General features: G+C 37.4%; 3 protein-coding genes and 1 non-coding gene across 4 annotated transcripts; 1 reads left to right on the top strand and 3 right to left on the bottom strand.

Annotated features, from left to right (window-relative positions):
- Positions 1-1,132: 1,132 nt before the first annotated feature.
- On the bottom strand, positions 1,133-7,072 carry LOC141837762 (inositol-tetrakisphosphate 1-kinase 1-like). The gene is made up of 11 exons (XM_074725135.1): positions 6,680-7,072; positions 5,639-5,720; positions 5,379-5,411; positions 4,448-4,568; positions 4,144-4,236; positions 3,167-3,286; positions 2,912-3,088; positions 2,739-2,794; positions 2,572-2,656; positions 1,515-1,590; positions 1,133-1,386 (listed from the first exon to the last, which is right to left on the bottom strand). Exons 1-11 carry the CDS (start codon positions 6,862-6,864, stop codon positions 1,266-1,268), a joined length of 1,149 nt encoding a protein of 382 aa, XP_074581236.1. The 5' UTR covers positions 6,865-7,072; the 3' UTR covers positions 1,133-1,265.
- A 2,477-nt stretch (positions 7,073-9,549) lies between these two features.
- TRNAQ-UUG (transfer RNA glutamine (anticodon UUG)) lies at positions 9,550-9,621 on the bottom strand. Its single transcript has one exon. It is a non-coding gene; the product is annotated as a tRNA-Gln (tRNA).
- A 187-nt stretch (positions 9,622-9,808) lies between these two features.
- Positions 9,809-11,956, bottom strand: LOC141841212 (AP-3 complex subunit sigma). The gene is made up of 7 exons (XM_074729349.1): positions 11,814-11,956; positions 11,685-11,727; positions 11,522-11,583; positions 11,188-11,284; positions 10,932-11,002; positions 10,201-10,292; positions 9,809-10,089 (listed from the first exon to the last, which is right to left on the bottom strand). Exons 1-7 carry the CDS (start codon positions 11,880-11,882, stop codon positions 10,023-10,025), a joined length of 501 nt encoding a protein of 166 aa, XP_074585450.1. The 5' UTR covers positions 11,883-11,956; the 3' UTR covers positions 9,809-10,022.
- A 159-nt stretch (positions 11,957-12,115) lies between these two features.
- On the top strand, positions 12,116-12,576 carry LOC141839000 (uncharacterized). Its single transcript, XM_074726642.1, has 3 exons — positions 12,116-12,231; positions 12,306-12,418; positions 12,505-12,576. Exons 1-3 carry the CDS (start codon positions 12,116-12,118, stop codon positions 12,522-12,524), a joined length of 249 nt encoding a protein of 82 aa, XP_074582743.1. The 3' UTR covers positions 12,525-12,576.
- The last annotated feature ends 482 nt before the right edge of the window (positions 12,577-13,058 follow it).

The following is a 13,058-nucleotide window of genomic DNA, read 5'->3' as shown; positions in this document are numbered from 1 at the left end:
TATTCCTCATGCCTTCTCGTTAATTCGTGATTGTGACATTTAATTAAGGAAATTGTTGTTTATGTGTAATTTTATTCCTGATGGCCTTGCATTAATCATGTAAGGTTGGATGCGTTGTTAATTTCAACATGCAGTATAATAAAAAAAATTAAAATAAAATTAAAATTAATATAAAAATTATTAAAAGTAGATGCATAAAAATTCATTTCAAAATTGTGCAGTTGACATATGCATCAAGAATTTTGTTTTTTTTTGACATTTGCTGTTGTTGTAATAAAAACAAGATGGAGCGCAAGGCTTTAATTGTTTTAGTTAAATTTTCTCTTCCAACTACATTTTTTATTGTAAATTAAGAGAAAACGGATTCAGATATTCATAATTTCACTAGAAAAACACCTAAACGAAGCATACCACTCTTTCACAATAAAAAACTATAATTTTCTTACAACCGTCAAAGGAATGGAAAACAATTTGGTTTTTTACTAAAAGAATTTTCAATGATCATTTAGAGAAACATTATTTTAGGTATTTGCTGGTATAATCCCTAACCTTCCCACCAAATCACAACAATTATTTTTTCAAACACCAAAAAAATCACTACGTGTTTCTAAAAAGAAAGAAAGAAAAGCTAACTAACTGTTTATTTTATTCATAGACATGTCATAGGAGTTAAGAGATGTGTTGAAAGATTAAAGCCTATTAAGGATAATTAATGTGTAGGTATAGCAATTAGGACAAAGTTTGTCCCAGTGTGGTCCTTTGGATAAACTTGGACAATAATATATAACACATATTTGAACTTTATACTAAATTATATTATTTGCATCAATTATTTTCAAACACCCGGGCATTGTTTGATATCTCATGGTTTACCATGCTAAAACTCAATTAAATAAATAAAAAAATTCCAACTAATTCTGAGACATTATTGAATAAGCCACCTGCCTATGGTCCAAGGAACTACAATGTACTCCCGAAGCATAGTTAAGTTGATTATGATGGAGCAGACTTACATAAGAGGGCAAAAGTTCAAATCTCGACGAAGTCAGAACAATATTTTCCTCCGTGACCAATTACAATTTCTCGATTTACTTCTTTACAAATGATCGTGGAGCCAGTACAAAACCAGCCGAGTGAGCAACATGTGACGAAAGGGCAAAAGAGACCCACCCGCAAACTGTTTGGTGTTTTGCGACACCACCGAGACGACACACCGTTTTGGGAATTACATTAACATCTGACCATCCACTAAATAATCAAGCATGTTACAACCAGAATGCACAAACGAAGACAGCGTGAATTTGACGCAGAATGAGAACAATGAAAGTGGAGGTAAGCAGGAAGAAAATGGACTGATTAGAAATGGGCAGTCGAAGAAAGCAGCACCTGCTCGATCGGGCATAACAATTTGCTGAGATTAGAGCTTATGTGCTTGAGGAATTTCAGATGTGTTTTAGCCTTTTTCATGTTGACGAACGCTAAGCGCAAGTAATGTTTAACTGCTCGGTAATTACCTTTTGAGCTTGCTCCGTACCAGGCCGAGGAGGAAGTCAGTAAATATGTGTTCATATCCTGGCATTTTACTATAGCCTGCACAGATTGCACAATGCAACTAAGATCATAATATTTGTTGAAGTTGCACCGACAAGGGAATAACTCAATTGAATAAAGAAAATCATCCAAAAGGCAGAGTTCAGAAAAAGTTGAATCACCGAGTAATTGACACGGACTTTCTAAAGATGCTGTGATTTTAGTGGTCATGGAAAAATGTGGCGAGAAGGCAATATTAAGAAAATAATCCAACATATAGTTTTAGAGTCGCCAAAAATTTTGAGGAACATAATATATATCTCTAAAATTTTCCTCAGATCCAACATATGACAGCGACAGAGATGACAAGGACAGTATTCAAGTTAAGAACCACTAATCAAAGATATTACAATGGATTCACATGCATTATTTCATTCCATATGGAAATACACAAATCACGCATATAAAAATATACTAATTTAATGTAAATAACTTGCAAGTTCACAGTTAACATGAAAACAGTTGTGTACTTTCGGTAAAAACTAGACTGATTCATATTCAAAGAGAGAGGGAGAGAGAGTAAACAACTATTTCATTTTCAATATCTCAGATTCAAAAAAAAAAAATTGAGAATTGACTAGATTTTTTTAAGAAAAAATTACTCCACTTTTTGACAGCATTTCAAAATAAAATTTGTATTTCATATGAAGATACTTGGACTCTCCCCAAACCATACAAAAATGTTATTGTGAGAAATATCGAGAAATTAAAAAAACAAACAGTGGACTGCTTATCTAACCAAACAAGGACTGAATTTTCCAACTAAACATTCATAATGCAAGCATATCACCAACAAAGAGCTGTATATCTAATGTTCTCTCTAACAATTATTGCTTTTTCAATTTGCGTTCCAAGACAAGTATGACAAGGAAAGGAAAAGGTCAAGCTAACCAATGACAAACAAAAGAATATGAACAAAACCCAAATTTAATGAGCCTCAAAGAAAAACTTCCCAACCAAAAAAACTGAACAAGTATTTACCGGGAAAATAATTGATATCAATGACATAAAACCGGTCTTTTGTTCCGTGCTCTCTGATTATATCTATGTTGAATAATTGAAGACCCTACAGGCAATTATAAGCAACATTAAAACTTCAACAAACCAACAAATTAATTTGATAGTGCATACACAGCAAATCATCTCACCAGTCGATGACGAAGCTCCCTAGCTAGGTTCTCAAGCAAAGGCCTTGGAGGAAGTTCTACAAAATAGTAGTCAAGAAGATTAGAAAGCAAAAAATCATCTCACATCACATTGTGTGACGTACTATTATCCAACAGAAAATTAATCACAGATGCGTCTTCTGCATTAACCTTACCAGCAATACTAGGGTCCAATTCTGCATCATCTGCAGATGCAGCAGCACAAGAAACTCTTGGAAACTGAAAGACACCTGTGTTGTTTGATGGTTCTCTCTTATTAACATCAGGTAGGGAAAACCTACGAACAACCTTTATTGCCTCCCCAACAATATAGACCTTAAAGAGAACCCCGCCTATGGCAGAGGGAAATTAGTTCAGAAAATAGTTTACTGAAAAAGGTAGCCTGGCAAAGAAGAGTCAAAACAAACTACCATGGTTAACAAATTCCTGGAGAACCAACGGAGGGTCAAGTATTGATAAGGAAACTTCATCAAAGGCAAGTGATAGTTCATGTGATTTTGCACTTCCATCAGCAACTAAAGGTTTGACAACTGCAAAAAGAAACAAAAATAACAGCATGAAAAGAACACAACCACGCTCAGGTTAAAAAGTAGGCATGCGAGTTAGCTGCACACATGTTCCTAATTCACTACTCTGTCAACAAAAGGTTAAATTGTTGCCAAGTCAAATTTGCATGGATGAACGCTAGTTGTACAAAAAGAGCTACATCATTTTGAGGTCATAACCTTTTACGTTCAGATATAACATGCTAGTGATCAGGACAACACTACGTTGGCATGGAATTTGTTGATTTATCCATCACGCTGCACGATAAAAGCAATTCAATAGACTATGGCATACCCTGGGGTGAAGTCACATACAAGGATCACAATGCTACATAGTGGAATTTATGTTTGGAAGTGCTCTTTTTTAGAGTTGGGTGCACCTCTTAAGTTGGTAATAGTTTAATGAGTAGTTTGTAATTTAGGAGTTTGATTGGTTTGATTGAGCAGTCACATTTCCCAATAAATGGTATTTCTTTCCCAATAAACGTGTTGGGGTGCCACCTTTTCTGCCCAAGGAAACAACGGGAAACAGTGCCTCAGAAGCCTTCTCCAAAGTGCATTTCCTACCGGGGTTCATCACTGAAGGAATTAGCACCTGAAGTATTTTGGTTTGTATCTATGTAGCATGAAGAGCTAGATTGTCCACAACTGATATGCAAACAAATTTCACTAAATGGATGTGCACATTATTGTTTAGCAATCCTGGCTGTTATAGCAATATACCATTAGGTAAATTTGCTATTGCACATCTAGAGATCCCATTCCTTCCAACATCACTTGCAATAATTTGTGTGCATAAAGAATCATTGCTAAGATAGTGAAACAGTTTTCAGAGGGTCTACCTAATGGTAAACTTAGCTCAGCCTTTCTAACAGCATCTGGAATTGATGAAGGGTCTTTTGTGATAACCAGCTGTCTAGGAATGCCAACTTTGCCTGCAATTATTATTCAAACAGGCTCAATTATAGTGTATCATTGTGAGCTTTCACAGTTAGAAAGCATAAAAGATAAGTCAGATAAGATTGTTTGTACTGAAGCTGAGGATAAGTCTATCAAATTACTCTCGTAAGGGTGACATGGAATATGGGAAATAATATATCTGTGACCATGCAACCAATTTTCAGGATAATGCATAACAAAAATTACCATAGCAGTCTGACAAATTCAGATCAGCCACATCCTGGAGCATTGATTGGCGATTATGCAAATGTTTTATGGAAGCTGGTGGATCAAGTACAGTAACTTCTGGATGTTTTTCCAAGTAATCCTTCAAAGAATTAAGAGACAAAAAATAATAATATGCCTCTGACATAGTGAATTCAGAAGATGAACTTTGGAAATTATTCTCCTACAGAGAAGATCATAATACAATCACCAAGACAGTGGAACCCAAATTATGATAACTTCAACAACTAAAATTGAAACATTAGATCAAATTAAATGAGAACTTTTTTCTCTGTCAGCAGTGACAATTTATTAGTTGCAAATCAAAAATATTCAAGTAATTTACTTGCTGTAAAAGGTTCAGGTCAATATAGTTGGAGTAAGGGACTGAGACTCTGCAAAAGAAAAATGTACAAGTTAGACGACAGAAATTTGAATCATGGCATACCAAGACTAGAATCCTACTGAAAAGCATGGTTACAAGTATTAAATTGATCTTGCATTGGAAGCCATCAATATACCAGGAACTACAAGAATAAAGTTTCTAAAAAGCTGACTCTAAAACCTAAGGTCAGATCCAAGAAAAATAGGTCACGAGTTAGACGCATCACAATTTGGGCCACCTTTCAGTTGGGCCTATAGTTTTTGGGAAGTTGAAGTACAATTTTCTGTTATAACTTCCACTAACCTCGCTATTATTAATCAGACGGAGAGAAAAGTTCTGTAAGTAAAACCAGTAGAAGGGGAACCCTGTAGGTTTACCATCAAGTAACACTTCAACTTTTGTTGAATAGATTGAGTTCTAGCATTAGAAGTTATGCACCCTTTGGAGTAACTGAATTGATCAGGTGATAATATACTGACAAGTGATCAAAGAGAAGTTCTAGTATTTCAGAAGGTGATCACTACTAACCTCTAGAATTTGTTGCCACTCTTTTCCAGTCAACTGCACAAATATTAAAAAATAGAAGATTATCAGTTCCAGCATGTGGAAAATCAATACACAAGAGTTGGGACCACTAGTTTGTTAACATATTTAAGAAAATTACCAATAAGCTGAATCACTGAAATAACAATAAAAAAATTCAAAAATTTCAATCTCTAACATGGAAAAAGTCATTGCCTATCAAAATTTAAAACAATTGCAGTCATTATCCATGGGAGACACCTGACCTTGTGGAGAACAATGTCAAAAGGACCTTGACTTAAAAGTGGCTGACAGTGGTCAATGGCAACAAATATAATTCCCTTCTTCCTGCATCACATATCACAAAACCTCCTCTTCAGTTTTATGACTTTTCAGAATACTGAGACATCAGATCTGACAAATAAATAGCTATTTTTATGGCAAGAAACAGAGTAGACGACACTGTAAAAATCAATGTCAGAAGTAAACTTTTAAAGCTCAATAACAATGAGGGTATCTAAGTCGGTAGCAAAGGTCATGCAACAATATATATATATAGACATTCAATTTTATTTTTCTCAACAAGTAATAGTTCACGATGTACTAATTTCCTCGAGGATCCAAGAGATTCACAGTGGAATGATGTCACTGTTTTCTCGGACATAATGGATGAACTGCACGGGCAGAAGAATCTTCTGACTTATGGAACCAATGATTCCAGATACCACCACATCAGGCATGTCAGCTTAGATAAATGCAGAATCAAGCTTACTGTTGAAGATAAGCAAATGGAGCCCTGTTGTGGACGCTTGCAAGAATCAATGACAGCTGTCATTGAAATAGTACGCTATGGTTTATGAACTTCCCCTATTATCATCTTAAACGGAGGCCGGATTTGATAAGAATGTTGATTAATATTTCAAACGGCAACAATAGAATGGGAAAAAAACATAAAGGAAATAAACAAATAGAAGGAACTGAGAATCAACGGGAAAATTAAATCTTTATTTTAAAGATAAGCACACAAAACGAAAAAAAAACAACATAATGAATGCTGAGCCAGAAAAGATGGAGAATATTTAAGTTAACGATCGCTCTCATTTTAAATTCAGAAGAAACCAGCGCAAAGCTGTATCGTTGCCATCAAAACCCAAAGTCACTTTGATACTCGATGGACTCGTCACAAATCCAGTGTTCCACCACTTTCACTAACAGTGACCCAGATACACCTCAGGTCATCCTAAGGAAAAACACACACCTATTTCATAAGTTTCCGACATCAAATTTTTGAAGAACGAGGGACTCACCTCGCCAATCCTTCCAGCTTAGGCTGCAAGAAACTCTTAACCTTCTTCGACGTGAGAGCGTATCCGACGACAAGCTTCTGCAACGGCGGCGGAGGCGAGAGAGACGTAACGGGAACCGTCTCTTCGGCTTCTTCCTCTTCTACCTCCTCATTTAGGAGGTGCGAGATTTCTCCGTTCAGCCTCATCAACCTAAAGCACACGGCCAAAATCCCTAGAACCCCACCACCGAGCTCAAACGATCAAAAGATTGTAAGCGGAGAAACGCCGTGGCTTCGGTTCGGGGAAGGCGAATCGAAGTCCGAAGGCTGCGAGATTGTCGATGCGGGCAGAAATCAAGCGAACGATGGGAGCGAGAAGATCTGGGGAACGATCGTAGGGAAGCAGTTGGACAGGAAGCAGAGCGATGGAGCAAGGGAGCGAGGTTTGATCGGTGGTATTTGTAGCAAAGTTCGATCGGGAACAAATTCCATAAATAGTGCAATTAGGAAAATGGGATTCACATTCCCACGTGACTGTTGATGCGGGTCGAGGAGGGCCCCGCTTCCGTTTGATGGTATCTCTGTCCAAGTATTACCTCCGTATTATTGGTTAGGAATAACGGGACCCGCAATTTTCAAATAGGAAGTCAGAGGAGCCCTTTTGTTCGAATTCCTCCGCTTCATTCTCTTCTTCCCTTCACCATCTTCTTCCTCCGCGCTTTCCTGTTCTCGATCTTCTCTGCAATATATGCTCGTCGTCGATCACCACCTACCCCTCAACCATCGCCTACTCCAGACTCCTAGATTCTTTCCTCCTCCCCTTCCACTTGCCTTGGAACGTCTCTGAAACTGTGGTACACCTATCAAAATTCTTCAGAAAATTCTAGATTTTGATGCATATCAAAGTTAAAATTTCTCCGGGTCTGACTGTGGAGAATGGTAACAACGTCGTAAACGTGAATGATGGAGCAACGGAGGCGGAGAACGAGGCGTACGTGGAGTTAGGCGCAAGCGTACGTGAGGTATCGTCGGCGGAGGGGTAAGAGGAGAAGGTAGTGGGGAATGCGGAGGAGACGGTGGAGGTGATACGGGGATGAAGATTGAGAGGATCATATATGAGATGTACGATTTGGAGAAGGGGATCATCGAAGACGACTTCACCTTCGCCGTGTCGCTCAGACACTTGGTGAAGGGGTCATCGATCGCCGCCGACTTTACCTTCGCCATGTTGCTCAGCCACCTCTCCATCCCTTCCTTGATGCCGGCGTGTCTTTCGCCACCCATCCCACCTCGCTCCGCTCCTCAAGTAACTCATCATCGCCCTCGGCGCGGCTCTCCACTGCCACCGCCGTCCTGCCGCCCTCCTCTGCATCTCCTCCCCCCGCAGTTTCGGAAAACGCCTTTAGTTATTTTTAATTGATTGAATAATAAGCATGTGACATGGCAGTTTAAGCTGTCAAAATTGTTAAATGTTATGTTATATTTTTTAATCATAAAAAATCATCATATTAAAATAATTTAATAGTCTTTAAACAGTGAAAATGTTAATATAAATTCATTATTGTATTAATGATGATTTTCATCATGCTCTAATAATCAAATCAGTGTCCTGATTGGTGATTCGTTAAAATAACTATCAAAATATTTTAATTGAAATAAGATCACTATAAAAATTTTTATACTCTAGAAAATTAATGTGTATTTTGTTAACTTTGATCCTTAAAAAGTCATTAAAATATTCTTTTAAATAAAACTATTAATATAATATCTTTGAAATAATGTGTACCTTTGATAAATAGTAAAATATAAGATCAAGATGCACATATACTAAAATATCGATTTTCACTGATGTAATGGGTGTGTTGTCACTATACATATTAATTAATTTAGACAACTCATAACACCAATTAACGCATTGATGTAATATTGGACACACCCATTATAACTGAATAGACAATTAATAAAATTATTTATTTAACTGAATGGACAATTAATAAAATTATCCTTTAACTGCAAATACATTATATGGACGCCGTACCACTTTATCAAATATATATCTTGGTTTGGATTATCTCTTGGCTTGTTTTGAAAAGCAAATCTAGTTAATTAAGTATCGTGACAAGATTTATTCGGAGTTTAATAGCAAATCAAGTGGATTTTATATTGAAAGTGATAGAATATGATCGTCTAAACAGCCAAACCATATTTATAAATTGACATTAATTAAGAAAATATAAATTTAAAGAAAAAAGCAAGAAAAAGATGCACGCGTATCAGACAAATGGGTAGTAAGCATTAAAATAGAATATTCGATGATCATTAAATACTAAAATATATGTGTATATCTATTTAGCCTTGTTGTAATTCTTATCTATATAAGATACGTGCCATAGCAACAAAGGAATTTCCATCTATTGTTAGGCTTAAAGTTACGTTACAACTTACAACTACAAAATTTTGAAGGACATGGAGAATATCTATAAAGTAAATGGAAAGAGATGCTATGCGAGAATATTTAGAATGTATGCATATTAGCGAAGAATAGAACCATTAGCTTTCTCTCACTACTTTAATTTGTAATCTAACTTGTGATCACTTTATAGATCTGTTTGGATTCGCCACAATTATATAATGTCTATAGGCGTTGATTCTTATTTGCATTGCAAACGAGTCCTGAAGTTTTAAATAACAATTTGCCAGAGAAATCAAATAAAACAACACTGTAGCGAGAGCATTAATTATACAAGCGCACAGTCGATTTGTTAACTTTATGGCATGGCGGCCTATATGTCCGCTTTATATTAGTTAAAGCTTCTTAATTTTAATTAATTGGAAGACAGTGGCCAAAAGATTATTAAAAAAAGGGGGAAAATATTTAATAATTAAAAATTAAGGTCCTACCGGGATTCGAACCCAGGTCGCTGGATTCAAAGTCCAGAGTGCTAACCACTACACCATAGAACCAGGTTGTCTAAAGTTTAACTATTTTCTTATTTCCTGTAATAAAAGTGAGGTTGCACCGGCCACTATATGGCACACGAGAAGGGGCGAGTATGAGATACTATGCATGGCGAAAGTAATACCAGACCATGCATGGCAAGAGCAGCCAACTATAAATTAGAATCGGTATGACTTTGATACCACGAGAAAATTTGATGGTGAATTGACACTGTTGATTTCGATATTTATTACCATAACAATACATGAAAGTCTCCCAGTCTCCCCTTACAAAGAGATCATAGAAATGGTAACTCAGACAATAATAGCAAACAACTCGAACATAAAACGGAAAGATTGATGTTGCATCACAATAGAACTGAAAAAATAGAGCCTACGGATACAAGTCCAACAAAATCTTGAACTAGTTAGCGGCCAAACCTTCCCGATACAGCCTTAGGCACAAAGCTGATTGAGTTGGAAGATTTTTCAAGTCTGCACAAGAGAAACCAATTAAATATATGGTATATTTATTGATCAGAGAAGAAAATATTATTTAATAGAAATGAGAAAAAAAAAGTGCAAAGAAAAATCATATGCATGCACCTAGAAATCTCCTCGACAGCCTTCATCACTTGCTCAGAACTAGTTTCCAGCACCTGCCCTCCAAATATGATTTCATCAACAATGGCATGCATCTGCAAATCACAGCACATACTAATTTAGAATCATGAAATATACAGATTATCTTACAAAAACTTCAAGGTAAATGATCACATGAAGTGAGAAATTGTATCAGTTTATAGCTCACAAACTACAAATATGTATCAGAAAGGATAACCCAAACCGTAGCATCTTTGTTAATCTCTTCGGACTAGGAGCCCTACTTGACCTGAGGAATTGACTTATAAGCAAGAATGGCATAGGTAGACTACTAGAAGTAGTAGGTTTGGTTACTATTCAAAAGACAAATGTTACAAAGCTGCTAATACTGCTTTCGTCCCATTCAAGCAAATTATTATCATTAAGATTGCATTATTCCATTCCATAATTTTCCATCTGACAAAGTTGAAGTACCTGAACTGTTCTGATCCATAAACCTATTAGTTCTCCTTCTTTACACTTTATACAAAAAGTAGGTTTTTAATCGAATTTCTCCTGATTTCTTTTGATGTACATTTTCTTTACTTGGAACACAAGCTTAGTATTTCAAATATCAGTTACACGCTAAGAAATATGCTTCAAAAGAGGCAAATGTGCTGACAGACTCGCTTGTTGAACTGATTTAAGAAGTTGCTGATAAAAATGCAAGCATATCTGTTAGCTAACTACTGTACCTTGTTGAAGTTAAACACTATATCAAGCTCACAGACATTCTTGAAGCATCTATCCAGTGTCTCGACAAAGACTGCAGGCAATGAAATCCATATTAGCCAGAATAATTCTATTCATTGACAGGTTAGACGTACCTAAAAATATGATAAAATGAACGCTATGAATACTACTTGAACTATTTAGTATCATCGAAACCTCACACAGAATTTTTCTAGAGGAGAAAATCACTAATTTGTGCAATTGACACTTTGCTTTCACCTTGAATGAGGTCCAGCATAGCAAGTTCATTTTCACTATTGTCAAACACGAAAATGAAATAAAGCGTTGCAAGGTGCTTGTAGACCAACCTTGTACCCTGCAATGAAACATAAAAGCTCATATGATGAGATTCACATAAAGACTTGCAGCAAAGATTGAGACCTTTTCAGGAACTAATATCTCTCCAAGCGACTATGTATTTTGCTCCCGGGCTCTCCAATCCATCGTGAACATAATTTGTTATTGGTAAAAAGATCGAGTTCCTAAAGAATTATCATCCTCAATTTAAGGAAAAAATTGCAAGGTAAGAACATGTTTAAAAGCAGAAAAATACTGGGCCGAAGATTGCATCCGCTTCGACGAAATTGCTGACATTGTCCGGTCTTCCAGATAGAACTACAACAAGGGATGCAAAAAGATATTGGATCTTTTGTTGGAATTAGAAGCGGAGAACGTACGGGAAAAGGAGGATGTTCAGAGATTGGGGGCTTCCTGACCTGCGAAGACGCTGCGTATGAGGTCCTTCTGTTTCTCCGGTGGCTGGCGATGAAACAGGAGCAACAAGATAACTCGATAATAAGCCCAACGAAGATGACAAGGGACGAGAAGAAGAGAGATTAAGGGACCTGGAACTCGTAGAACTTGAGGAGGCGAGGCTTTCCCTGGGTGTTCATCACGATCACGGCGCGAATCATGGTCGCCGCCGGTCACCAGCCGCCCAAATCCAAAGTAATGGTAGCGATGTGATCGGGAAGAGCCGTGCCCCAATTCGCCTCTTGGGCGTTGCTGTTTTCTGATTTAAGAAAAATAAAACATTTTTTCTCTGACGTGTGTTTGATCAGATCGCGGCCGTCGATGCGTCTGTGATCCGCCATCCCATTAGGGTTTAAGCGCCTTCGCTGCCCCCTGTTCCTTCCAACCCGTACGGATGGCGTCGCTGTGCAGGTCCGCCGTAACGGCCACCGCGAGATCCGTCGCCGCCCGCTCCAAAAGCCTGCTTCCGAAACCTGCGGCTTCCCGAAGGGCTTCCGCAACTCTGAGGAGGTGAATCGACTTCCCAGAAACGTCGCATTCTTCCTATCCAGTTATCCTGATTACTTCCGATGTGAATTCTCTAGGTCGATGGCGGGAAGCGTGGAGTCGCTGATGCCGCTTCACAGCGCCATCGCCTCCGTCCGCCTCAAGTCATTCATCGCGCTGGATTCCTCCTGCTGGAGTTGGCTGTCCCGAGGTACCAGCCATCAGCTTATTTATACTATAATAGATTGATCTTGATTTGAAAGCTGGAATTCTTGTCGCTGGTAATTTTGATGATAGGTTTAAACAAGCGCATCTGACCATGGCTTTGAAGAGCACAACAAAGAGGAGGGAAGGAACAGTGTATGTGAGGAGTAGACATTGCTATTTCTTCTTCTTCTTCTGCATGGGAATCAAACTATACGCCCATGTCTTTTCTCTGCTTGAATTCAAACAAAAGTAAGCTGATGATTGTGGTTTCAGTGCAATTTGTTGGCGTTCATAATTGGATGATGACCAGACAAGGCAGCCCTCTCGTCATCCAATCACCAAACCGCAGCAGTCTTGCAGGTCGCCTTCATAATAAACTTGGAGAACTCCTCGAAGTCGTACGGAATAATAGATTCAATTTAGTAGATTCATATAAGACTCGATTAATAAAAAATTGTAGTTTATAGTTAAACTATAGGATAATATGATTGAACAAAAAAACTATGGAATAATATGCAGGATGTTTCTACTGATTTTTTTGGTGTGAGAAAATAGCATATTTATAAATAATTAAATAAATTTTAAATATATAGATGAACTGCGATATAGTGGAAAATGAAGTGGAGAGGTGATGGAATTCCACA

Source organism: Curcuma longa, chromosome 11 (assembly GCF_044706935.1).
Source record: "Curcuma longa cultivar G26 ecotype Majalengka, Jawa Barat chromosome 11, ITB_CL_G26_1.1, whole genome shotgun sequence".
NCBI classification, from domain to species: domain Eukaryota; kingdom Viridiplantae; phylum Streptophyta; class Magnoliopsida; order Zingiberales; family Zingiberaceae; genus Curcuma; species Curcuma longa.
Note: the sequence above shows the minus strand (reverse complement) of the source record. Positions and strands in the feature narration are given on the sequence as shown.